This window comes from Manacus vitellinus, unplaced genomic scaffold, assembly GCF_001715985.3.
Source record: "Manacus vitellinus isolate BGI_N305 unplaced genomic scaffold, ASM171598v3 scaffold_0_pilon, whole genome shotgun sequence".
Lineage (NCBI taxonomy): Eukaryota > Metazoa > Chordata > Aves > Passeriformes > Pipridae > Manacus > Manacus vitellinus.
The window spans coordinates 40,731,282-40,754,150 of NW_021938789.1; the positions used below are offsets into that span (position 1 = coordinate 40,731,282).

Below are 22,869 nucleotides of genomic sequence, written 5' to 3' on the forward strand. Positions count from 1 at the left end.
AGGTGTGCATGCTAGCTGTAGGGTCAGATCAGTGTGACAAATTTAGTATACATACTGTGTCTAATTGGAGAAATGCATCATAGACCACCTTCCTACTTTGATATCTTTCTCTGCTTTATATGCAGATTCTAAAATGAAAAAATGAAGAGGGGGGGTTGGTTTTGTTTGGTTTTTGGTTGGTTGGTTGGTTTTTTTTTTTTTTTTACTTTTTAAATTCAGTACTAGATAAGCTGAATTTTTCTGAGTAGGTTACTGAAAAGAAGCACCTCTCCTTACAGTGACTATGGAGCACTTTCTCTCTCTGACTTTTCCCAGCTATCCTGTTACCAGTGTCCTTTGTTAGCCCTGTCTGACCAATGCCTATGGAGTGTTCTAGAAGGCTTGCTGGCCTTCAGGCATCTGAACTGACATCTCAGCAACTGGGTGATTGGGGCTGTTAGTGATGGAGCTGTGCCTGGGGACCCAGCTGTGAACAGTTACAGCAAACTCTTTCAGATCTGGGGCCTGGATGTCACACTGTTCTATTTTCTGTTCACTATGCATATTTTAATATGCATATTCCTGCATATCATTCCATCATGACAGTAGGAACAGTGTACCAAAAATTGCCATGAGATACAGTAGTCTTGTTCTAACCCCTCTTCAATTTGGAAACAGTTCACTTGAGCTTTTGTACATGTTGTAGTATGAAGAGATTTAGTCACACATTGAAACATGACAATGCTAATAAAAAAGTTGATGAGATATAAGGAATTTTATTATGTAAACAAATAATCATGTTTTCTCAGCCGGTTCTGTTTGAAAACAATTCCAGAGTACAGCAAATATCAGTTAAAATTGGAGCAGGTTCTTTCTCAAGTAAGCTGGCACATAATAACCTTACCTAGAACAGGAGGCCTTAACTAGCAGCATTTTAGTAGACACCCTGGACAACTGAAGAAGTACTGCATTTAGTACCAGTCTTACCTGACCCAAGAGCAGCATTATTTTCCCTCAAACTTTGCAGGCAAGGCAAGTGACCAGTGCACCGTTCCCACTTGTAATGTTACTGCTTTGCAAGTTCCCTCTCTAGAGTTTTTCTTGCATGGCTCAGAGGTATTTGGGGTTTAAAACGGGCAAGTTCCTGACAGGTGGTTTTCACATCCCTGCAGTGTTGCAGTTAGAATGATGGCCTGTGCAGCAGGACTCCAGACTGAAAGGAAAAGATAAATGGTTCCCAGAAAAGCAACTTCTCTAATGGTCTTAGGACTCTGGTCTCCCCTCAGCCGCCAAGTAGTCAGTGCATTTGCCACTTGCAGTGCCCAATTTTTAGGATCACAGCCCTTCAGCTGGGCACTTTTTAGAAGCCTGTGATCTTAGCCTCACTGTCCTGTCTGGAGAGACTCTGACAGGAGAGGCATTATGGTTGAGAATCATCGAGCCTGGGTGACACTAGAGGAGAGGACAGAGTTAAGGTAAGGATACTAGTTGCAGACCCACAGTACCACACAGAGGAAGGCTGAATTTATGGAATATACCCAAATGAATTTAAAAAGTTAGAGCAGTAATTACCATGGTAGGGACCATGTATGATCAGCTAACATGGTCCCAAGGGCTAAAGCAACTATAATTCAATTTTATTTAGGCCAGAAGGAATTTGCTGGCTAAGCAAGCAGCTCTTCCCCACAACAGCTTTGTATCATGACCCTGTTCAGTGGGGCACTTCATGATATGCCCAGTTTAAAGCACATCCTAATAAATGCCTTGCTGAATCAGCCTAAGAGAAGAAAAAGTGCTGATGAGAACAAGATGTCTATTCTGTCTTCCTCTTTGCAATCCTGCCACATCTTCTACAGCAACATAAGCAACACTTAACAAGAATGAAGACAGCAATGGCTACACAGGTGAACAAGAATGCCAGAACATCCAGGGAGTGGTACTGGTACCAGGTGAGATGGTGAGAAGCTGGTCTCAAGTGCTTTGCTCCTTTGTGGCGCATGACAAATTCAATCCAGAAGACAGCTCTGTCCAGAGGCTTAACTGGCTGGTCATGTTGTATCTTGGATAACTTCAGAGCATTTTCCTTATAGCTGGGGAGAAAAAAGGAAGAAACCAAGGAGATTTCTCAGTGATTCCTGAAACAACCTGTTCAGCACCTGGCAGTCCTCTTGAGGAAGGTAGACAGCCCTACTTTTCCTTTCATCAGTCTTATTTAAATATATTTGAGACTGGTCCAATTTATTCCCGTATGCATAAAATTGGGTTAAAAGTACTAATAGAGAAAGCCAATATTTTGCAAAGAAATGTTATCAGAAATTATTACAGATACTCCTTAAAAAAAGCAACATGGAAACATTTGCAGCATTTTATGCACCAATGTAATATGGTGTGCTGGTTTTGGCTGGGATGGAGTTAGCTTTTTCTTCACAGTAGCTAGTGTGGGCCATGTTTTGGATTTGTGCTGGAAACAAGTTGATAAAATCGGGATGCTTTCCTTACTGCTGAGCAGCCCTTACACAGAGCCAAGGCCTTTTCTGCCTCCCACCCCACCAGTGAGGAGGCTGGGAGTGCACAAGGAGTTGGGAGGGGACACAGCTGGGACAGCTGACCCCAACTCACCCAAGGGATATCCCAGGTCATATGGCGTCATGTTCACCAATAAAACTAAGGGGAAGGTAGGGAGGCTGGATACACAAGATATCATCCAGGTTGTTACAGGTCACCTCCCACATGGCTAACTCCCTCAGATACTAGATACCTCCATCAGTGTTGGTCCATTTGCTTCAGGAATTTGAAAGTTCATATTGAAGGAACACCTGTCACTCACACATGACAGGAGTTGCTACTAAAGACTGAGGACTTCTGCATTTTTTCCAATCTCTCTGTCAATGGCCTTAGCCTTAGCATGGGATCTAAGCTGCTGGCCTTCCTTACCCTCTTAAGTCCTGAATGATAGGTATGGTAACCTAAGGATATTGGTAAGTCAGGGGTAGGATAAAGAACTGTTGTGACTACAGACAGAGAAGACCTAATACAGCTAGTGCCTCCAGAGGATTTACTCTAGCAGAGAACTGTCTCAAGAGCTGCTCTGGGCTTTCCAAAACTTTTTCTTGAAGGGATCATAAAATATAAGGAAAATCAAATTGTTGATCTCTCCTATTTGAGAGATGCTGATTCTCAGAAATGAAGGATGGTTTTCCTCTGAAACCCAAACTCAGCTACTCTGCATTTTCCATCCAAGAAGAGCTAGCAGAACTTCTCACATCAGCAGCACAGGATTTTAATAACCTCAGCCTACTGTAAGGCAAGAACAAAACTCACGTGGTATTGTAAATGACTGTATTCAGTGCATCAACCAGGTCCTGAGTCTTCAGTGTGCTGAAATCCACCTGAACTGCAGCTCCCTTTGCCACTACATGAGCAATGTTGTCGTGCTGGTCAGCAAACATGGGAATCCCAACCATTGGGATCCCATGGTAGATGGCTTCATAGAGCCCGTTGGTCCCACCGTGAGTAATAAAGGCCTTTGCGGAGGGATGTCCTGGAACAGGGAAGGAGAAGCGCATGTAACAGCAGCTGTGGCAGACTGCACTGACTGGGATGTGAGCACTGCAGAACACTGGGGCAAATGCACTGCCAGAGAAGGGAACAGCCCCTGATCTCTGGCTCAGCAGCAGAGCTTGCACACTGAGCTTTCATGCATTCATACTTTTTTAATGCAGTGTGTGAATCATCATGTCCTGCCAGACTACCCCAGTTACTTCAGCCCTCCTGCTCTTGTGCAGTTCTAGTTTTCACATGGTATCAGGTTCACAACAGCCTCCTGCTTCAGCCTTGCTTAGGTCAAGCATTTTGAAGAATAAGCCTTGGAGATTAACTGCAGAGGCCAAATCCAACTCCAGAGTACATCTCTACTTTGGTATTTACTCCTGCCTACAGGTGTTTTTGAGCCTTTCCAGACAACTGCCACTAAGCTCTGTAAGTCAGAGCCTTTTAGGAAATTAAGGCTCCCAAGAGCAAAGCTCTGCAGCTTAAGTTATGAAACTAAGTGTATCCACAAGTGTTATGTGGTTCTGGTCTTGAATTACCCATTTCAGTGGAAAAACAAACAGTTTTTCCAAGAATACAGTCCATCCTATATAGAATCAGTCTCACCAAGCAGGTCATTTTGGGGTATCCAGTCATAAATCCTGGTGTTGGAGCCCAGAGTTTCTGGTTTTTTCCCTTTGTACCGCCAGAGGACCTTGAACAAAGGAAGAATAAGATAAACACGGTGCCTGCAATGTGCCATTATGTATTATTGCATGTAATGTAGGGCTTTATCTCAAACCCATGTGCCTTTTCCCAGTAATTCAAATAGCTTCGGCTCCAGTTGAACTCTTTGATTAATTATTATGTGCATGTTATAAAAATCAACTGAAGTGATCTCTGTATTTTGGCCTATGGACACACCTCCACGTAATTTGGTTCAGAGGTCAAACGCCAGAACTCCCCATGAGGTAGCTCAGCAGTCTGCCTCTCTGAGAGAGAGCCCAGTGTCCCGGCTGTAGCACATCCAGCAGGGATGCAGATAAAAAACAGGCCAGTTCAAACTTAAAAGTCTCACTGAAGGCAACAGGAGTGAAAAAAACAAGGCAAGTTGTTTTAAGCTTGAAAGGAAATTCACCTTTTGTGGAAGCTGGCTGAGGGCTTTGGCAATCACATTACTTTTTTCATCACTTAGGTTGTAGACCATTGACCCAAGAGAGAATACCACAATGCCGTGTTCCCCGGAGCTCTGAACAAATTCTTCCATTTCCTAGGAGAGGCAGAAAACATACCAAGAGTAATTATGCCATGCAGATTGCACAGGTTTCTGTGAAAAAAGGGAATAACCTTTTTAGTTTATCAGGGAGATGGTCATGGTGTACGAGCACCTCCACTGACAGAAGGGTGTTACAAAGACAGACCTGGCCCTGAGCAAAACAGTTTCTCCCCAAGAATGAGCAGGACAAGTTGAGACAGGTGACAGATGCTTTGTCTTTTGGAAAGAAAATCTACCAGTTTCAGGACGCATTTCTTTTGGAGCACAAGCACCAGGAATGGATCCTGGCACCATCATGAGCCAGCCACACCCTGTGGCCCCCTCCGTAGCATAGTCATGGTTCTGGATTTCCCTAGAACAAGTACTTGGCATTACATAACTGCAGGAAGGGACCATGCTAAAAACTGACACGGTTTTTCAGCATCCTGATCACAGACTCATTGAGTCACTGCCATCATTTCATTAGTCAAGACAGTTCTCTTATTTCTTGCAACACACCACATTGCTCAGAAGATTTTCTACAAATCAGGCCAATAGGTTTTCCTGTTCCTTTTTTTTAGTTAGTGTCATGTGAAATGGCAGTAATATCCAAATGAGAATGGTTATCCATTTCCCCCAGTCTCAACCCCTGCTACAGGGGAGTGGTAAGGGAGTAGAGAGTTAGAAGGTTTTTTTTTTAGTAGACAACTTGCACTGAAAATGGCCTACATATTCTGAGGCTCCTACAGGAATGATAATCTAGACCTGAGCTTGTCATGTTGCCATCATCAGTATCTGGGAGTTTTAAATTCCAATGGAATATGGCCATTCACAGCAGAGTGTAGGCTGGAAATGATCAGGTCTTTTACTCCCTTTAAGATGTCTTAAACTAAGTACAATAGAAAAAGTGTTTCTCACTCATCTCTTTCTGCAAGTCTTGACCCCATTTTAGTTAAAGAATTTGTCCTGTCACAGTGCCTTTTTGCATCAGGTATTTCAATGTTATTGTGGGCTGCAAGTCTGTATCTTATAATTAAATCTTACACTTAACTACTCTGAGGTAGCCCCTATTTTTCCCAAAACAGACACTGTGTTCCCGCATGCTGAAGTCTGCTATCCTCTTTTAAGACAGCAGGCTGTAACCTTGTAACCCCAGCCCTCAGTTAGAAGGACATGGACAGATGCTAAATAGCTCCATGCTCCCCACCAGCAGCAGAGTATTTCTTTAAGAATGAACTTTCTCAGGACATGGCTTGCATGGTTGATCAGGGAGAGTCTTTGTTCTGTTGCACAACCAATCAGCCAACAGTAGAGCAAAGCTGGAGTACCTTTGGTAGTGGCTTTGCAGGCTGGCAATGAAGTCCTCCAACAAACTCAAAGTTGGGCAGGAAAGGGCGTGGAAATTCAAAATCCCAGTAAGTTCTGATTAACCATATCTCTGCTTTCCCAATCGTCTCACACAGCGTTGTGGGTCTTCCTGCGGACAAGGTACAAGAGGTTTAGAACATGCACGGGAGTGACCTTGTTATCTGTAGATTGCAAAACAGGAGCCTTACCTTTGTCTTTTGGAACTCCCAAACAGTGTAATCTATCAAACCACGCATAAAATGAAAACATTCACAAATCTGGACCTATTCCTTGCCCTGTCCTGTGTTCAGCCTTGGCAGGTGGCCACGAACAAGGCAATACAATCTTTAAAAGGATTTTGAACCTTCAGGATTAATTTAGAGCAGTACAAGTGGGAAGCATTTATTATCTGTAATATAGAAATGCAGTCTTGTTGCTGTAATTCTTGCCACTGAAAGACTTCATTACCTGTGCATAAAAATGCATTTTGGGGAAGAGAACAATCACAGAAAATTTAGTTCCAAATAAAAAATAAATGAATCACAAAGTGATGATCAACTGTCAGGGAGGAGGAAAGTTTTTAAATGAAGTGCTGTAGCATTTTTTAAATGGTGACTCAGTCAGTGGCTGCTCAGACAACAATAGAAGACATGTACAGACATCCCTAGTTTTCTTGAGGACTGGGTCAGCTGCTTTTCACACATATTGGGAAAAATTGGCCAAATCCATAGATGCTTTGAATGTCTTTTTATGCAAAATACATTGTCTCTAGAAATCCATCTACAGAGAAAAATCTAATGGTAATCTAATGTTTTATAGCTTCCCATTCAGAAAAAATATATATTCTTAGATACATGTTGCAAGTTGTCTTTGCAGTATTTTCTACGTAAAGCAAAACTGGGGAGTAAAAGTGTTAGAAGTATTGATGAATTATTGCCCAAATCCAGCCTAATACAAGCAGGAATCAAGCAAAATAAGCAGCAAGATAAAAGTTATCTGTCAGGCATCTTCTTATATTCCTGGATTAGTGTAATAACCTACACCAGTTTTTTTTTCTTTATAAAGAATAATGAGTGAGTTACAAAGTTGCTGAAGTGAAAATTAAGTCTGTATTACACGTAGAGTGATATAAAGGCGTAATTTAGTCTTATGTGGTATTAAGAAGAAAAATCAGTCCAGAGAAGAAGGACTGGTTTGCAGAGCACAGAGGCATTCTTGGCAAACACAGGAAGAGACTGGACGGCAACAGAAGAGATGCCCTTGTGCTTGCTGTTCACTCGTTATCTGCCTAAACTGGCAGATATTCTGGACAAGATTCAAAGTCCATTAACTAAAAGGTCTATTTAATAGACTTTGAATCATGCCCGAGTTGTACTGTGTTGGAACGAAATTTTCAGGTATGCATGTAATTTAAGAAGACCATTTCAAATTCTGAATGGTGGATGAAAGGGAAAGATGACAGTTTGTAGTATTATTTGTTCAAGAATCTGAACTCATGCTCAATATCCTGCACTATGCAGCATTGCAAGATACTTCATGTGAATGAAGGGTGCTTTTTTGCTCTGCAGTTGTCCAGAGACAGCCAGTGTTCCCAGTTACAACAGGATTAACTCCATCCCAGTGGTGCTAATGGAGCTGTCACCGCTGCCTTACATTTAATGATTTTGCCCTCCAGCCTTTATCTTCTACCATCCTTAATTGTAGAAGTTGGCGTCATCAAGATGAAGAGGCAGCAACTGTCCTCTGAAAGCTCTAAAATGAACATACATCTCAATGCAAGTATTCGCCAGCAGTATCATCATTGACAGAAATTAGAACTACATGCTCTGTAGATCTTCAAGAGGAACTAGAGCAAAACTGCTCTCATGTCTGATAGACTAGATCAGACCTAAAAGGGAAAGCAGCGCCTCTATGAACAAAACAGGATTGCCACCTCTGCTGACCTTTGAGAAACAGTATTTTGACACAACAGCATTGAAGTCCCAAACCATTCAAAAGGCACAACCTATGCAAGAGAAGAAATCACTCAACAGCTGCCTTACCTAAGACATTACTGTAGTACTCATCCAATTCATCACGCCAAACCTTCAAGGAAAATAAATCCGTGTAGAAGTAAATGAGGAAATTCTGTACTCTTTCCATAAAGGACATGTGGTGGGTCAGCCCACTTGTACTAGCAGGCACATAGGAAGGTGGGGATGGGAGCCCACCACACAGCCGCTCTACCACATTCCCATCAGAGAAGCGGAAGCTGTAGACAAAAGGGATGCCTAGGATTTCTGCAACGAGCTCCCCACCTATAGACAGGGGGTCAGCAATCAGAACATCAAACTTGGCCTGCTGCAGCTTTGCTATCAGCTGAGAGTTCGTCACCAAGGTGTCACACGTTTGCTTTGACATATTGATAAATTCCTCCAGGTCCTTTTTCATCCTCCACATGACCTCCCAGGGGAAGGCATTAGAGACTTCGTTCAGCCAGAAATTGAGGAAGTCCTCCATGAGAGCATCCAGGGTCTTCTGGCTAAAGGGGACTTGCAGGACCTCGAAGGTGAAGGGGGAGGAAGTGTCTTGGTAGTTGATGAGCAGATTGGTTGAGGGCACCAGCACAGTCACTTCATGACCCCGGAGAACGAGCTCTTGCAGCAGCACTTTCACATTGATCCAGTGACTTGCATCAGTGGGCCAGACCACCACCTTCCCACAAAAGCCAGTACTCCAGCAGCATGCATAGGCCAAGAGCAGCCAGGGGAACTTTGGCCTCATCATCTCAGCATTCCATGTACAACTCTGGACTGACTGAACAGGAAGCAGTTCACTGCTTCACTGTGCAAACACTTTGGAGCCAACCAATAAAAGTGGCATACATTTGGTGACAAGAGTGGGAAGCGTGGCAAGAGGGCATGTCCTAACACAACGCTCATAGGAGGAGGATTGGGCAAGCAGCAAATCCCGTTCTGGAGTCTCCTGCAGAGCCACAGCATTAAAGCATCCCTGTGTTGTCAACACTGTTTTCAGCACAAATCCATCATGTAGCCCACGCAAACTAACAAAACAGGTATTGCACATGAAGCCTTAAATGTTAAACCCCACATTTAACAATAAAAAAGGCACCACAAGATCCAAACATCTCTGAGACTTACACAACAGATCACCAAACCATGCTTCTGCCAGCACAAGATTTTCGTATCATGTCAAACAGGATAAGCATCAAAAACACACAGCTAGATACTAATAGTAGGATATCTTAACAGCTTAGCTCTCAGTAGAATTCACCTTACTAGTGAAATAAAAATAAAAACACTTTAAAGTCTCATATTGAAATAATACCATTTTATCTGCCCACCAGTAATGCATATATGTTTGGCCTGTTTCCTTTTAAGTGTTACTATAATTACTTAGAGCAAAAATGGGAAAATAATTATGCAACTATTATTTACAAAAATAATTAAAACACCTAATAAATAAATACAACTACCCTCTAGTATTTTTTTAGATACTTTCAGAAAAGCAAAGAACCATGTATCTGCAAAGGTCATTTTATCACTGCAAATTGCAGTTCATCTGAAATCCCAGGCCTTTAAAAGACCAGAGGAGGCCATTATCTCTCATTTTGAGACAAGCTGGCAAGCAAGAAGGGTGCCAGGAGAAAACAGGTAGGATTCTTGCATAGCTTTCCAAACCTAGTACTAGTGTTTGGTGGGTATACAGTATTATTTTGCTTCTGTTAGTATTTGTCATGATTCATCTATGAATATGACTGATGAGCTCTGTTTCAAGTGGCTTTAGCACTGTTTTACCTATCCTAGAAGTGCCTGTATGGACTTAGCTGAACTAGTGTAGCAGGTCAGGATTAATGGGCAACGTTTGTACTTGCCTGGATTGTTTGACTTGACACAGGAATTTGAAGGAAGAAGAGTGAGTTCAGGGCTGTCTTGCTCCTAATTTGTGCCTTAACCTCTCAGCTCTGGGTATTTACTCCTGTGTGTACAGCAGATCTAATTTCTGGGAGAGAGAGCAGCCTTACCTAAAACATCACTGTAGTATTGATCCCAGCCTCCCCAGAGAAGGTAATGATACATGATATCCTGCAAAGTGTAGCTGAAGATGTTTTTTAGCCTTTCCCAGAAGGTCATCCTATCTGTTAGGCTGCTTAGGGCAGCTGGTACGTAGGAAGGAGGTGCTGGGAGCATCCCACAGAGCCGCTCCACTGTGTTGCCTAAGGAGAACCGGATGGTATACACGAAGGGGATACCCAGCTTCTCAGCAAACAGCTCCCCACTGGGTGCCAGTGGGTCTGCCAAAAGGACATCAAAGGCAGATGCCTTCAGTCTCTCCAGCAGCGTCTCATTCTTCAGGACCCCATCACAAATGGTTTTGGTTACATTCTCCAGCTTTTTGAATTGTTGAGCTATCTTGTAAGCACTTTTCCAGAATGGTAGCACTTTCTCCTCGTAAAACCAAAAATAGAAAAATTCATCCAGTACGGCAGCCATCTCCTTTTTGGTGATCGGCACCTCAATCACCTCGAAGTGGAAGGGTGAGGGCTGCGTGTGGTTGAAGATGAGGAAGCATGAAGGCATCAGCACAGTCACCTCATGGCCCCGGAGCACAAGCTCCCGGAGCATGAACTCCATGTTCAGCCAGTGGCTGTTGTCAGCCGGCGAGACCAACACCTTCCCCCCGGAGGCCCAGCCCAGCACGCCCAGCAGCCACAGCACTGCCACCTCCTTCCCTGCCATAGCCTTGCCCTGTGTGGCAGTGCACCCGCGGCCTTCCTTCACCGGCAGCAGCAGCAGCAGCAGCGCTCCTCAGCTGGGCTGGGCACGTGTGACACTGCCTTGGTCCCAAGGGCAGGGAGCCAAGGTACGTGCCGTGAAATCCTGTGCTGGAGAATAGCATGTCTTCCGGGGGGAGAGGGGGAGGGCGGGGAGAGCAATAAGTGGCTGGCACCATCTAGCACCCTCTGGTGGTAAACACCTTGCTGAAGCCGGAAGATCTGCTTCCCCAGGAGCAGCGCAAGAGCCATCAGCTTTGGCTCCAGAGAGGAGCCAAAGAGTATCCTGTTGGTAATCCCAGCGCTCCTGCCTGTCTAACTACAGTCTCTGTGTTATTTGTTTGGTAGAAGAGGTGATTTTTTCATTCTTCTGGCTCTTTTAAGCACAGCTGGATACACAGCAAAGATGTTCACTGACTGTGTGGGCACACTTCTGCTTTTATGAAGCCACTGAGTGTCCCTTTACAGCCCACTTAAAGTGGTGATCCCAGGCTGCAGTTCAAGAGTTGCATCTCAAAGTAGATGAAACTACACAGTAAATGACTCCAGTAAGACTGTCCTCGAGGGAACTTGCCTCTTCCAGAGCATCCATTGTGGGAGGCCAGAGCTAGTCGGTGATCCTGTAGGCCCCCTGCCTGCCACTAACTTCCAATTATGCACTATAAGTTGAAGTAGAAAACCTGTTAAACAGTTTTATTTATGGTCCCTTCTGATGTACAGTTAAGAAATAATGTAAGTCCTCTTCACTGTGCTAAAAATCATTATTTACAGGGTTTCTAACCAGCTCTGTTCCACAATGTTTTCCTAATGTTGTTGTGCAAGGCTTTTGCTATGTTTTCCATGCTGCCTAGAGCATCCTTTCTGGGATGAAAATGAGGGTGATGGAAACAGTTGCACTGTGAGGAGCCAAGCTGAGGTACTTCATCTACTGTGCACATGACCACAATTTGGTGTACTTCTGGAGTCCTGCAGCATGGAGGTATACGGAGGACGTTTTTTGAACACTGAGAGACTTGCAAGTGGTCTTTTTCAAGAGCCTAGTGCGAGGGTAGTAGAAATGGCTTGTTGATTACATGTGATTAATAACAAGCATATTTTTCTACATATTCACTCAAAACAGTCCAGGAGAAAAGTCTGCAGAGAAAAAGACTTGTTGTTTTCACTGTTTGCTTGTGGGTGGAGGGTATGTTTTAAATAAAACTTGTTTTGTTCAGAGAGGATCGGTTTTCTATGACCAGTGACATAAGTGAAGTCTCTATTACAAAGCCACAATGCATTTCAGTATTGCTACAGAGAGCGGCAAGGCTGGCTTGCAATTCACCCGCTCCCCCCTCCTTGATATGGTACTATGGACTAGGAAAACAACTCTGTTCCTGGCTGCCTTCTGTGCAAGCAGTCACTGGAGGGAGAAATGTGTAAGCTGAGACTCCTTTGCTGAGGGCCCTTCATGGTGTGGAAACTGTATGAACCTCCACATTAAAATGAATTATGACAAAACTCAAATCCATCTATTGGGAAGACCCTGATCCTGCCTCAATGCAATGGCATAGCAGCACAGCACCCTGACAGCGGAGTGGGTGCAACTGATGGACCCTGGTGGCTCCTTCCCTTTTTTGGGGCATAATGACAAACCTCTTGCAGACCTCTCCCTTGACTTTGTGACCCTGCCAGGTTCCTAGCTCTGCAGGTCATAAGGATGGAGGCTATATAATGAGAAGTGAAGTATCAGAAGACTTACCTAAGATCTTGCTGTAGTAGGTATCCCAATGTCCCCAGTAGGTCTGGAAAACATAGTCTTGCAGATGGTAGGACACAAAGTTTTTTATTCTCTCAACAAAGGACATGTGGTCAGTGAGCTCAGACAGGGATGCAGGTGTGTAGGACGGTGGGGTTGGGATCTTGCCACAGTGCCTCTCTATGGTGAAGGCTGGAGAGAAGCGTAGAGAGTAGACAAAGGGGATGTCCAGCTTGAGAGCAATGAGTTCCCCGCAGGGGGTCACCGGGTCTGACAGCAGCATGTCATAGCCAGCCCCCCGCAGGCGAGACATCAGCTCTGGGTTGGCTAGCACCGAGTCACACATCAGCTTGCTCATCTTCTGCCAGTCTACGATCATTCTTCCCAGCTCCTTATAAAAATGCCAGAAGGTCAAGATGGTTGGCCTGTTATCGAGCCACAGTGCCACTATTCCATTAATCACGCTTTGAGGGAGATCCTTCTCAAAGGGCACGTTATAGACCTCAATCTTCTCCCTGGCGTTAGCCTTGGGTTTAATGAAGAGGGTAGCGTTGGATACCAGGATGGTAACGCTGTGCCCGCGGTGGATGAGTTCTTGTATAATTACATTCATGTTCAGCCAGTGGCTGCCTTCCGTTGGCCAGACCAACACCTTCCCACAGAAAACAGGCCCTAGAAGAGCAACCTGAAGAAGGAGCAGCTGGACATATTTCTTTGAGCCGGTGTTTTTTGTGGCCATGGCAGAGTTAAGGACTAGATAGCCTGAGAATTTTCCCTTCCGGTTAGGAATGCTGCACCTCTGTGTTGTGTTTGATGACTCCTTACTAGCACTCCTAGCAAAAGCAAGAGTTTGCTGTCACACAGGTGGTGCCTTTATAACCCACGTTTGGTCTCAGGTCTGAAAAGACAGGAAAAGGTATTTGGTGAATCATTTTTCCCTTTCTGCCTTCTACCCAGTTAGTTTTCCCTTGAGGGAGCTCCTTTCCCTGGTTAGCAGGGTGGCAGCAATCCTCACTGCCGTGAAAGGATCCAGTTCCCGGGATGCCAGCTCTGAGGCTCAAAAAAATCCCTTGCATTGTTTCCATAAACTAGCAATGCCAGAGGCAGGACAAGGAAGGAGACGTCACAGGGCTAGCTTGGAAGTGGCATCCTTTTTCACAGTGAGATGCTGGAAGTGCTGATATTTCCCATGCTGAGAGAAGGCAACAAATCATTCATTTGGTTGATCATAATGCAAATAATAACATGCACTTTGTTCTGATAGGTGACAGGTGGCTTCCAATTGCTCCCAGGCAACTCTTAACATAGGGAGTGCCTGGGGCACATCACCATCAACCTGGCTGCGTTGTTGGCTCAGTTCAAGTGTCAAACATGGGTCTGGCCCCTCAAGGTGCTTCTCAGAGCATAACCTACATCTTCTGGGATGGCTCTCACTTGGAAAGTTGTCCTTCGAATGTAAGCACTATGCCCTGGAAGGAGCTCTTAACCACAAGGACCCAGAATTACAACTGAAACCCACACAGATAATGATACGCTCAAACCAACACAATTTGGGGAACAAATGCCGTGCAGCAAAAAACTCTTACCTAGCGTAGTCTTCCAAGGTACATCAGCATCATACTGTGAGTTGCAAGGTGCAATTTGCTACACCAGTTTGCGTCTGTTCCTTGCCACTCTCCTGCTCTGTCCCTGGGCTGCTCCAGTGGCACTGGTTATCAGACAGAAGGAGCTTAAGTAAGTTACCCTCTGAACTGGACTTTTCACAAGGAGGAAGTAATAAAATACGGGATGGTGGCAACAAGGCATGTATTCTGTGTTTATTCATTGCTTTGTTATGTTCTGGGACTGTAATAGTTGAGATGGTCTTCCCCATGCTAGGGTATATTATAATGTTATTACAGAGCCAGATTCTCAAGAGGACTTTGCATTTTGTAGCTCAGAAATATGATGTCTGACTGCTAAAAAGATTTTTTTACTCCCTGTAAGGTCCCAGGTGGCTAAACAAAATTGTTTGTTAGGTAATAGATTTGTTTATAAACTGTCAACAGGAATAAGGAGAGAATCTTGTGGTTTGTTTGCACAGGTTTTCTAAAGTTGGTATGTTACCTGTACTGGCTGTGTGGCTCTTGATTCTGAAGATCTTTTCAAGTTTTTAATAACCTGAAAATATAGGAATCTAAAGGTGCATCTTCAAGGTCTTTAAATATCATCCATAACATTCAACCAGGCTTTTTCTAAACCCTCAGAATCCAGGGCAATTATGCCACCATGTTTGACCAGTAGTTTGGCCTCACAGCCAGGAATTTCACTACAGTCTCTTCACAGACCTTTGTATCCAAGATAATATTTTTTTTCAGGCTAATTTAGCTTATCTTGTAAAGTCCTATAAGAAACTTACAGCTTTTCCGACAACTGTGGAAAGGCCATGTTCATGTGGGCTAGAGCAGATCACAGAATCATAGATTATCCTGAGGTGGAAGGGACCCACAAGGACAACCCCAAGATTTGCACCATATGCCTGAGAGTATTGTCCAAATGCTTCTTGAGCTCTGTCAGGTTTGGTGCTGTGATCACTTCTTGGATGGGAACTAGGTTTTTGTTCCAATCCCTTAGTAAGGAATTCCTCCGTAGCAAATGAGAGCTATTACTAGGGGAACCAGAGGATTAAATTTGTCTTGTTTCCATGGCCAGCTTTTAAAGATGATACTCAGATTACTCAGATCAGAGAAGATAAGAATTTTGAGAGGATTAAAGGACAAAATCCAGCAAATGAGTGGGAAGTGGGGCAGAAGAAAAATGGTCTTAAGTGCCTGTATTTCATACATCTAACATTACAAAGTAGAAGTGCTGCAGACAGTGATGCAACCTCCAGCCTTGTTAAATAACAACAGGCTTTTCAAGGCTAAGGCCCTTATGCAAACTAGTGTTTTCTTACGGGTCTCTTCACTATTGTGCTGTCTGGATGGGAATTATGGTGTGCATGGCACCTTTATTTCTAGAAAACCTTGATACCAACCAGAACCTCAAAAAGTCAGAACCAGGGTGGAAGAGGGAAGCTTTTGCCCTGAAGAGGCACCAAATGACTCTCTGTTTTCCCTTTCACTTAATGCAATAAAGCAGCTTCTGGTCTGAAAGCAGACTTAAAATTTTGTCTTGACTATCTTTGTTTCTGAGGTGGGGGGGAAGGGGAGGGGAGAAGGCAGAAGTGAGCAGATTGAGCAATTCTGCAGAGCCGGGTGTGCATGCGCTCAGTAAAACACCCATTTCCATGTAAGCCCCAGGGTACAGGGAAGCTCCAGCTGAAGTTAATGAGCTGAAATAGCCTCACCATGACCATCTTTCTCAGACAAAAGTATCTTTATAGCTCTACCCTGCAGCTGCAGGACAAAAATACCAGTCTTACAGTATTTCACTTGGATTTTTTGATTCAGCTTAAGATTTTATGAACTCTATTCACTGCTGCTGCAAAGCTGCAGGGGCACCTGGGCATGTAAACATACAGGCACCAAGGTGGCTCACACTGGAGCCATTTCCACTCTGCAAGCCAAAACACTAAAGAAATCAGAGAAGGTTTATGCCAAGCTTTATGTCCATGCTGGGAATTGTGCATTGTTGGTGGAGAATAGGTACTGCAGCTGTCGTCAGCTCTACAGTGAAGGGCAGTAGTAGACTTGCCAAAGCTACCTGCAGATATGGTACACTGTCTTGCCAGCATATATCTGAATCCCCAGGGAAAGCTCTGTTCTGTACTGATGGGCAAGTTTGCAAATCCTGAGGGTATAGACATGATGGACTCATCTAACAGCTCATCAGCCCGGAGAGGAGGAGATGCTCTCTCCCTTCCACCTTTTCATGCATTTTGGTGTTCATGCTCCCATGGTAAGCCTTTCCCTGTGACAAGTCAGCTTGCCTCAGCAGGTTAGTTTGCTGCTGAGTCACGAAAGAGCTGGGCAAAGAACAGGCAGTTTACCATGGCCAGGGCAGCCTGGGCACACGGCACAGAGTTTGCCCAGAGAGCGTCAGTGATAGAACCTCCACACAGACCAGAGGTCACTGCAACCATCACTGCACCCACTGCTGGGGAGAGGGAGCCCATTAGGGAGGACAGGAGTACACTCAGTGCCCCAGCAAGGCAGGGGGTACCCATGGTGTGCCAGCATCACCCAGACCAAGCACCTGTCCCATTGCCTCAGCACCACGGGGGAGCAGGAAACTGGGTCCCAGAGGTTATTGAAGCATAACTCACTGCAGGGGAAGGTTTAAGGTGGCTGATTACACCCAAAAGTACCCCAAACCCACCAACCCGGACCCCACAGCACACAGCTCTGCGTGGCTGAGCACAGGCAGAGCACCCACAGGGCAGCCCAGGACACCCCTCTCACCTAATACAGTGCCGCTCTGCGCCGAGAGAGTGACGCTGGGAGAGTGACACCACGAGGGTAACGGCAGCGGTTTTTACTGGGAGAGGCAGGGTGGCCAGGGCAGCAATGTTTGCCAGCTGGGAGGGAGGAGCAAGTGCAGGGAGAAGCCACCATTTGCTGACCAGCAGACAGGGCCACAGTAAACTTCTTTCTACCCCTAGGTCCCAGACTGTGTCTCCCCACAGGGAGGACAGGGAAGCCACCCCTCACTGCCCATATCCAGCCAACAGGTTCCCCACATGCAGTTTTGCCACAACCCTCTGCAATCCCACGAGCTGCTGGTAGCAATCCCCCTACCATGGCAGCTGAGGGGTGACACCTGCTTGTCCCCAGCCCAAGAAGAGGACAGCAGCCCCAGGGGGATGGCAGGGTTGGGTCCACACAGGCACAGGGTAGTGAGCACCCCATGCAGGGGTCAGGAAGCACATTTTATTACTTTCCAGCAGTCTCAGAGGAGGGGAAGCAGCCCCTGGTGTAGGAACAGTGCCACCAGCATGGGTCGGATTTGGGGGGTGTCTGGCAGTGTCTCCTCAGATCTGAGTGCGGAAGCGCAGGTCAGTGCCCGACATCTTCTGCGCATAGTCCTGGTCAAAGCGCTCGTTCTGGGCCACGGTGAAGTGGTTCTTCCAGTCTCCGGTGGTGCCTGAGGCCGGGTGAGATGGGGCTCAGCAAGGGCCAGGGGTACAGGGCACCTGCAGCCCCCCAGAGCTGCTCACCTTTGCGCATGAAGGGGGACACGCTGTGGTCCATGAGGTCAGAGGGCACCTTGCTGTAGTTGGTGGTGGGGTTGTCCCGCATGGCCTCGAAAGAAGTGTGTCGAGTGATGGCATCCAGTGCCGCCTCCGACAGCTCGTGCCCCAGGAACTTGGCCACCTTGACTATCTCCCGGCGGAGGTCCTGTGGGACACAGGCTGATGTTCACCCCTCCTGCCACCCCCCCGGCTGCCACACCACCATTCACCCCAGTCCATCACCTCCTTCATGTCCTCGTAGAAGAGGTAGAGAATGGGGTGATCCTTCCTCCGCTCCCAGTAGCCCTTGACGTGGTTGTACCAGGAGCCATATGCCACTGCATGGGGAGAGCAGCCAGGGGATGTCATTGGTTGATAGCACCCCACAGGGTCCCCACATTCACCCAGGGGTGCCCTGCCCCACCTCTGCCGGCCATGAACTCCTCCAGGTACTGGGCCCATGTCCCAGGGTGTGGCTGTAACTTGTTCATAAGGTCAAAGTGGTAGTAGGAAATGGCCACATCCTTGGCATTGCGCCCCACATAGATCATCTGCAGATGGGTGACAGGGTGTGAGAGCAGTCGCAGGACCCCTAACAGGGAGGATGCTCCAGCTCCCAGAACTCCCATGCCCACTTAGTGTGCTCAAGGGAGCAATGGGGGGTCCTGTCTCATGAGAACAGGGGGACTTAAATGCCCCTCAGGGCAGAGACCAGGGTTGGGAGTTACCTTGCAGCGGTTTTCCCAGAAGGATTTTGGCAATACATCTGCCGGCAGGGGGGTCTTCACCACGCGGGGTGAGGGCATGGTGGCCAGCAGGTCTGTCCCTGGGGAATCCCAAAGCACTTCCTCAGTGGGCTTTTGGCAGAGACTCCCAGGACTCAGCCCCTGTTAGGGTGTCCATGGTCAAGCCCCCACCCCTCACTACCTGCTGGCAACTTCCCAGGGACAGAGAACTCCAGCATGGGCACCCTCTTGCTGATAATGTCCCGCTTGCATTTCTCAGGGTCTCCGCCTTGCAGGATCATGTCCACAATCTCGCTGACCCAGGTGGTGCCTGGGGAAAGGAACTCATCAGGGGGCAGCCAGGGTGGCATTGGGTGTCTGATCACTGACAACCCCTCAGACTTTAACCAGACACTGAGAGGGCAAAGGGGATCCCACACAGCTCTGTCCCGACTGCCACCAAATGTGCTGCATTTCCCCCACCTCAGATGTACAACACACTTGCCCACATGGTACCAGCACATCTGGTACACTCAGGGATACTCACCAGATTTGGGGAAGGTGACCACCACAATGTCCTCAGGGTGACTCTGAAAAGTGTCGACACGTTCCCAGTTGTGGGTGAAGGCTTTGACCATGGGAATGCCGTGCACTGTGGGCCAGGGCTGACGCAGGTGGGGGTCTGGATCGGCCATCCTGCTGGGGAGGGGGACACATGGAGGAGGCTGACTGGTGAGGGGGGCCCCCCCTCACTGGGCAGTCACCAGCCAGAGCAGCCCAGGCAACTGGCACAGTGCCTGCTCAGGGAGTGGCAGTGATAGCACTGGCACACAGACCAGAGGTCACTGCAGCCATCGCTGCACCAACCACTGGGGACAGGGGGCCCATCTGGGGATCAAGGGTCCCCTTTGCAGGAAAAGGAGCACACCCAGCACCCCAGCAAGGAGGGGGGTACCCATGGGGTACCAATATCACCCAGACCAAGCACCTCTCCCATTGCCTCAGCACCACGGGGGAGCAGGAAGCTGGATCCCAGAGGTTATTGCAGCATACCTCACTGCAGGGGAAGGTTTTAAGGTGGCTGATTACACCCAAAAGTACCCCAAATCCACCAACCCGGACCCCACAGCATGCAGCTCTGTGTGGCTGAGCATGCATGGGCAGAGTACCCACAGGGCACTCTAGGACACCCCTCTCACCTAATACAGTGCCGCTCTGCGCCGAGAGAGTGACGCTGGGAGAGTGACACCACGAGGGTGACGGAAGAGGACAGGGAGACACGGGGCCCCGCAGCAGTTTTTGCAGGGAGGAGAAGGAAAAGGCAGGGCGGCAAGGGCAGCAATGTTTTCCGGCCCTGCAGCTGCCGGGAGGGAGGAGCAAACACAGGGAGAAGCCACCAGTCACTGACCGGCAGGCAGGGCCACAGTGGACATCTCTAGCCTCGCTGATCTTGCCTCCCACCCCCAGGTCCCAGACTGTGTCTCCCCACAGGGAGGACAGGGAGGCCACCCCTCACTGCCCATATCCAGCCAACAGGTTCCCCACATGCAGTTTTGCCACAACCCTCTGCAATCCCACGAGCTGCTGGTAGCAATCCCCCCACCATGGCAGCTGAGGGGTGACACCTGCTTGTCCCCAGCCCAAGAAGAGGACAGCAGCCCCAGGGGGATGGCAGGGTTGGGTCTGCACAGGCACAGGGTAGTGAGCACCCCATGCAGGGGTCAGGAAGCACATTTTATTACTTTCCAGCAGTCTCAGAGGAGGGGAAGCAGCCCCTGGTGTAGGAACAGTGCCACCAGCATGGGTCGGATTTGGGGGGTGTCTGGCAGTGTCTCCTCAGATCTGAGTGCGGAAGCGCAGGTCAGTGCCCGACATCTTCTGCGCATAGTCCTGGTCAAAGCGTTCGTTCTGGGCCACGGTGAAGTGGTTCTTCCAGTCTCCGGTGGTGCCTGAGGCCGGGTGAGATGGGGTTCAGCAGGGGCCAGGGGTACAGGGCACCTGCAGCCCCCAGAGCTGCTCACCTTTGCGCATGAAGGGGGACACGCTGTGGTCCATGATCTCGGAGGGCAGCTTGGTGTAGTTGGTGGTGGGGTTGTCCCGCATTGCCTCAAAGGAAGTGTGTCGAGTGATGGCATCCAGTGCCGCCTCCGACAGCTCGTGCCCCAGGAACTTGGCCACCTTGACTATCTCCCGGCGGAGGTCCTGTGGGACACAGGCTGATGTTCACCCCTCCTGCCACCCCCCCGGCTGCCACACCACCATTCACCCCAGTCCATCACCTCCTTCATGTCCTCGTAGAAGAGGTAGAGAATGGGGTGATCCTTCCTCCGCTCCCAGTAGCCCTTGACGTGGTTGTACCAGGAGCCATATGCCACTGCATGGGGAGAGCAGCCAGGGGATGTCACTGGTTGACAGCACCCCACAGGGTCCCCACATTCACCCAGGGGTGCCCTGCCCCACCTCTGCCGGCCATGAACTCCTCCAGGTACTGGGCCCATGTCCCAGGGTGTGGCTGTAACTTGTTCATAAGGTCAAAGTGGTAGTAGGAAATGGCCACATCCTTGGCATTGCGCCCCACATAGATCATCTGCAGATGGGTGACAGGGTGTGAGAGCAGTCGCAGGACCCCTAACAGGGAGGATGCTCCAGCTCCCAGAACTCCCATGCCCACTTAGTGTGCTCAAGGGAGCAATGGGGGGTCCTGTCTCATGGGAACAGGGGGACTTAAATGCCCCTCAGGGCAGAGACCAGGGTTGGGAGTTACCTTGCAGCGGTTTTCCCAGAAGGATTTTGGCAATACATCTGCCGGCAGGTGGGTCTTCACCACGCGGGGTGAGGGCATGGTGGCCAGCAGGTCTGTCCCTGGGGAATCCCAAAGCACTTCCTCAGTGGGCTTTTGGCAGAGACTCCCAGGACTCAGCCCCTGTTAGGGTGTCCATGGTCAAGCCCCCACCCCTCACTACCTGCTGGCAACTTCCCAGGGACAGAGAACTCCAGCATGGGCACCCTCTTGCTGATAATGTCCCGCTTGCATTTCTCAGGGTCTCCGCCTTGCAGGATCATGTCCACAATCTCGCTGACCCAGGTGGTGCCTGGGGAAAGGAACTCATCAGGGGGCAGCCAGGGTGGCATTGGGTGTCTGATCACTGACAACCCCTCAGACTTTAACCAGACACTGAGAGGGCAAAGGGGATCCCACACAGCTCTGTCCCGACTGCCACCAAATGTGCTGCATTTCCCCCACCTCAGATGTACAACACACTTGCCCACATGGTACCAGCACATCTGGTACACTCAGGGATACTCACCAGATTTGGGGAAGGTGACCACCACAATGTCCTCAGGGTGACTCTGAAAAGTGTCGACACGTTCCCAGTTGTGGGTGAAGGCTTTGACCATGGGAATGCCGTGCACTGTGGGCCAGGGCTGACGCAGGTGGGGGTCTGGATCGGCCATCCTGCTGGGGAGGGGGACACATGGAGGAGGCTGACTGGTGAGGGGGGCCCCCCCTCACTGGGCAGTCACCAGCCAGAGCAGCCCAGGCAACTGGCACAGTGCCTGCTCAGGGAGTGGCAGTGATAGCACTGGCACACAGACCAGAGGTCACTGCAGCCATCGCTGCACCAACCACTGGGGACAGGGGGCCCATCTGGGGATCAAGGGTCCCCTTTGCAGGAAAAGGAGCACACCCAGCACCCCAGCAAGGAGGGGGGTACCCATGGGGTACCAATATCACCCAGACCAAGCACCTCTCCCATTGCCTCAGCACCACGGGGGAGCAGGAAGCTGGATCCCAGAGGTTATTGCAGCATACCTCACTGCAGGGGAAGGTTTTAAGGTGGCTGATTACACCCAAAAGTACCCCAAACCCACCAACCCGGACCCCACAGCATGCAGCTCTGTGTGGCTGAGCATGCATGGGCAGAGTACCCACAGGGCACTCTAGGACACCCCTCTCACCTAATACAGTGCCGCTCTGCGCCGAGAGAGTGACGCTGGGAGAGTGACACCACGAGGGTGACGGCAGAGGACAGGGAGACACGGGGCCCCGCAGCAGTTTTTGCAGGGAGGAGAAGGAAAAGGCAGGGCGGCAAGGGCAGCAATGTTTTCCGGCCCTGCAGCTGCCGGGAGGGAGGAGCAAACACAGGGAGAAGCCACCAGTCACTGACCGGCAGGCAGGGCCACAGTGGACATCTCTAGCCTCGCTGGTCTTGCCTCCCACCCCCAGGTCCCAGACTGTGTCTCCCCACAGGGAGGACAGGGAGGCCACCCCTCACTGCCCATATCCAGCCAACAGGTTCCCCACATGCAGTTTTGCCACAACCCTCTGCAATCCCACGAGCTGCTGGTAGCAATCCCCCCACCATGGCAGCT

General features: G+C 48.5%; 3 protein-coding genes across 7 annotated transcripts; all 3 read right to left on the reverse strand.

The window, feature by feature from the left end:
- Positions 1-706: 706 nt before the first annotated feature.
- Positions 707-13,377, reverse strand: LOC103766162 (UDP-glucuronosyltransferase 2A2). Of its 3 annotated transcripts, XM_018072071.3 has the most exons (7): positions 12,618-13,377; positions 10,134-10,756; positions 6,091-6,239; positions 4,646-4,777; positions 4,135-4,222; positions 3,301-3,520; positions 1,793-2,069 (listed from the first exon to the last, which is right to left on the reverse strand). In XM_018072071.3, the coding sequence occupies exons 1-7, from the start codon at positions 13,355-13,357 to the stop codon at positions 1,793-1,795; spliced, it is 2,229 nt and encodes a 742-aa protein (XP_017927560.1). In that variant the 5' UTR covers positions 13,358-13,377. The 3 variants fall into 3 exon arrangements, with proteins under 3 accessions (XP_017927553.1, XP_008931424.2, XP_017927560.1); XM_018072064.2 differs by lacking the exons at positions 10,134-10,756; positions 12,618-13,377 and adding an exon at positions 8,152-8,933 and having other exon boundaries at positions 707-2,069; XM_008933176.3 differs by lacking the exon at positions 10,134-10,756 and having other exon boundaries at positions 708-2,069; positions 12,622-13,377.
- Positions 13,378-17,432: 4,055 nt separating this feature from the next.
- Positions 17,433-19,765, reverse strand: LOC103766237 (sulfotransferase family cytosolic 1B member 1). Of its 2 annotated transcripts, none has more exons than XM_018072094.2 (8): positions 19,695-19,765; positions 19,043-19,191; positions 18,698-18,826; positions 18,499-18,596; positions 18,195-18,321; positions 18,014-18,108; positions 17,756-17,936; positions 17,433-17,682 (listed from the first exon to the last, which is right to left on the reverse strand). In XM_018072094.2, exons 2-8 carry the CDS (start codon positions 19,188-19,190, stop codon positions 17,570-17,572), a joined length of 891 nt encoding a protein of 296 aa, XP_017927583.1. In that variant the 5' UTR covers position 19,191; positions 19,695-19,765; the 3' UTR covers positions 17,433-17,569. The 2 variants fall into 2 exon arrangements, with proteins under 2 accessions (XP_017927583.1, XP_017927591.1); XM_018072102.2 differs by having other exon boundaries at positions 19,043-19,194; positions 19,695-19,734.
- Positions 19,766-20,194: 429 nt separating this feature from the next.
- LOC103765186 (sulfotransferase family cytosolic 1B member 1-like) lies at positions 20,195-22,554 on the reverse strand. Of its 2 annotated transcripts, none has more exons than XM_018072077.2 (8): positions 22,456-22,554; positions 21,804-21,952; positions 21,459-21,587; positions 21,260-21,357; positions 20,956-21,082; positions 20,775-20,869; positions 20,517-20,697; positions 20,195-20,444 (listed from the first exon to the last, which is right to left on the reverse strand). In XM_018072077.2, the coding sequence occupies exons 2-8, from the start codon at positions 21,949-21,951 to the stop codon at positions 20,332-20,334; spliced, it is 891 nt and encodes a 296-aa protein (XP_017927566.1). In that variant the 5' UTR covers position 21,952; positions 22,456-22,554; the 3' UTR covers positions 20,195-20,331. The 2 variants fall into 2 exon arrangements, with proteins under 2 accessions (XP_017927566.1, XP_017927573.1); XM_018072084.2 differs by having other exon boundaries at positions 21,804-21,955; positions 22,456-22,551.
- Positions 22,555-22,869: the final 315 nt, after the last annotated feature.

Bases quoted from the DNA above. Each gene is read 5' to 3' on its own strand.
- LOC103766162 (XM_018072071.3), bottom strand. From the start codon at position 13,357: ATGGCCACAAAAAACACCGGCTCAAAGAAATATGTCCAGCTGCTCCTT. The intron at 4,778-6,090 runs GTACTCCAGCTT...TGCCTCTCCTAG, and splicing joins CTGCAAAGCCACTACCAAAG to GAAATGGAAGAATTTGTTCA. The intron at 2,070-3,300 runs GTGAGTTTTGTT...TTTTCTCCCCAG, and splicing joins ACAGTCATTTACAATACCAC to CTATAAGGAAAATGCTCTGA.
- LOC103766237 (XM_018072094.2), bottom strand. From the start codon at position 19,190: ATGGCCGATCCAGACCCCCACCTGCGTCAGCCCTGGCCCACAGTGCAC. The intron at 18,827-19,042 runs GTGAGTATCCCT...TCCTTTCCCCAG, and splicing joins GGTCACCTTCCCCAAATCTG to GCACCACCTGGGTCAGCGAG. The intron at 18,109-18,194 runs GTGGGGCAGGGC...CTCCCCATGCAG, and splicing joins GGAGTTCATGGCCGGCAGAG to TGGCATATGGCTCCTGGTAC.
- LOC103765186 (XM_018072077.2), bottom strand. From the start codon at position 21,951: ATGGCCGATCCAGACCCCCACCTGCGTCAGCCCTGGCCCACAGTGCAC. The intron at 21,358-21,458 runs GTAGTGAGGGGT...GGGATTCCCCAG, and splicing joins CCCTGGGAAGTTGCCAGCAG to GGACAGACCTGCTGGCCACC. The intron at 20,870-20,955 runs GTGGGGCAGGGC...CTCCCCATGCAG, and splicing joins GGAGTTCATGGCCGGCAGAG to TGGCATATGGCTCCTGGTAC.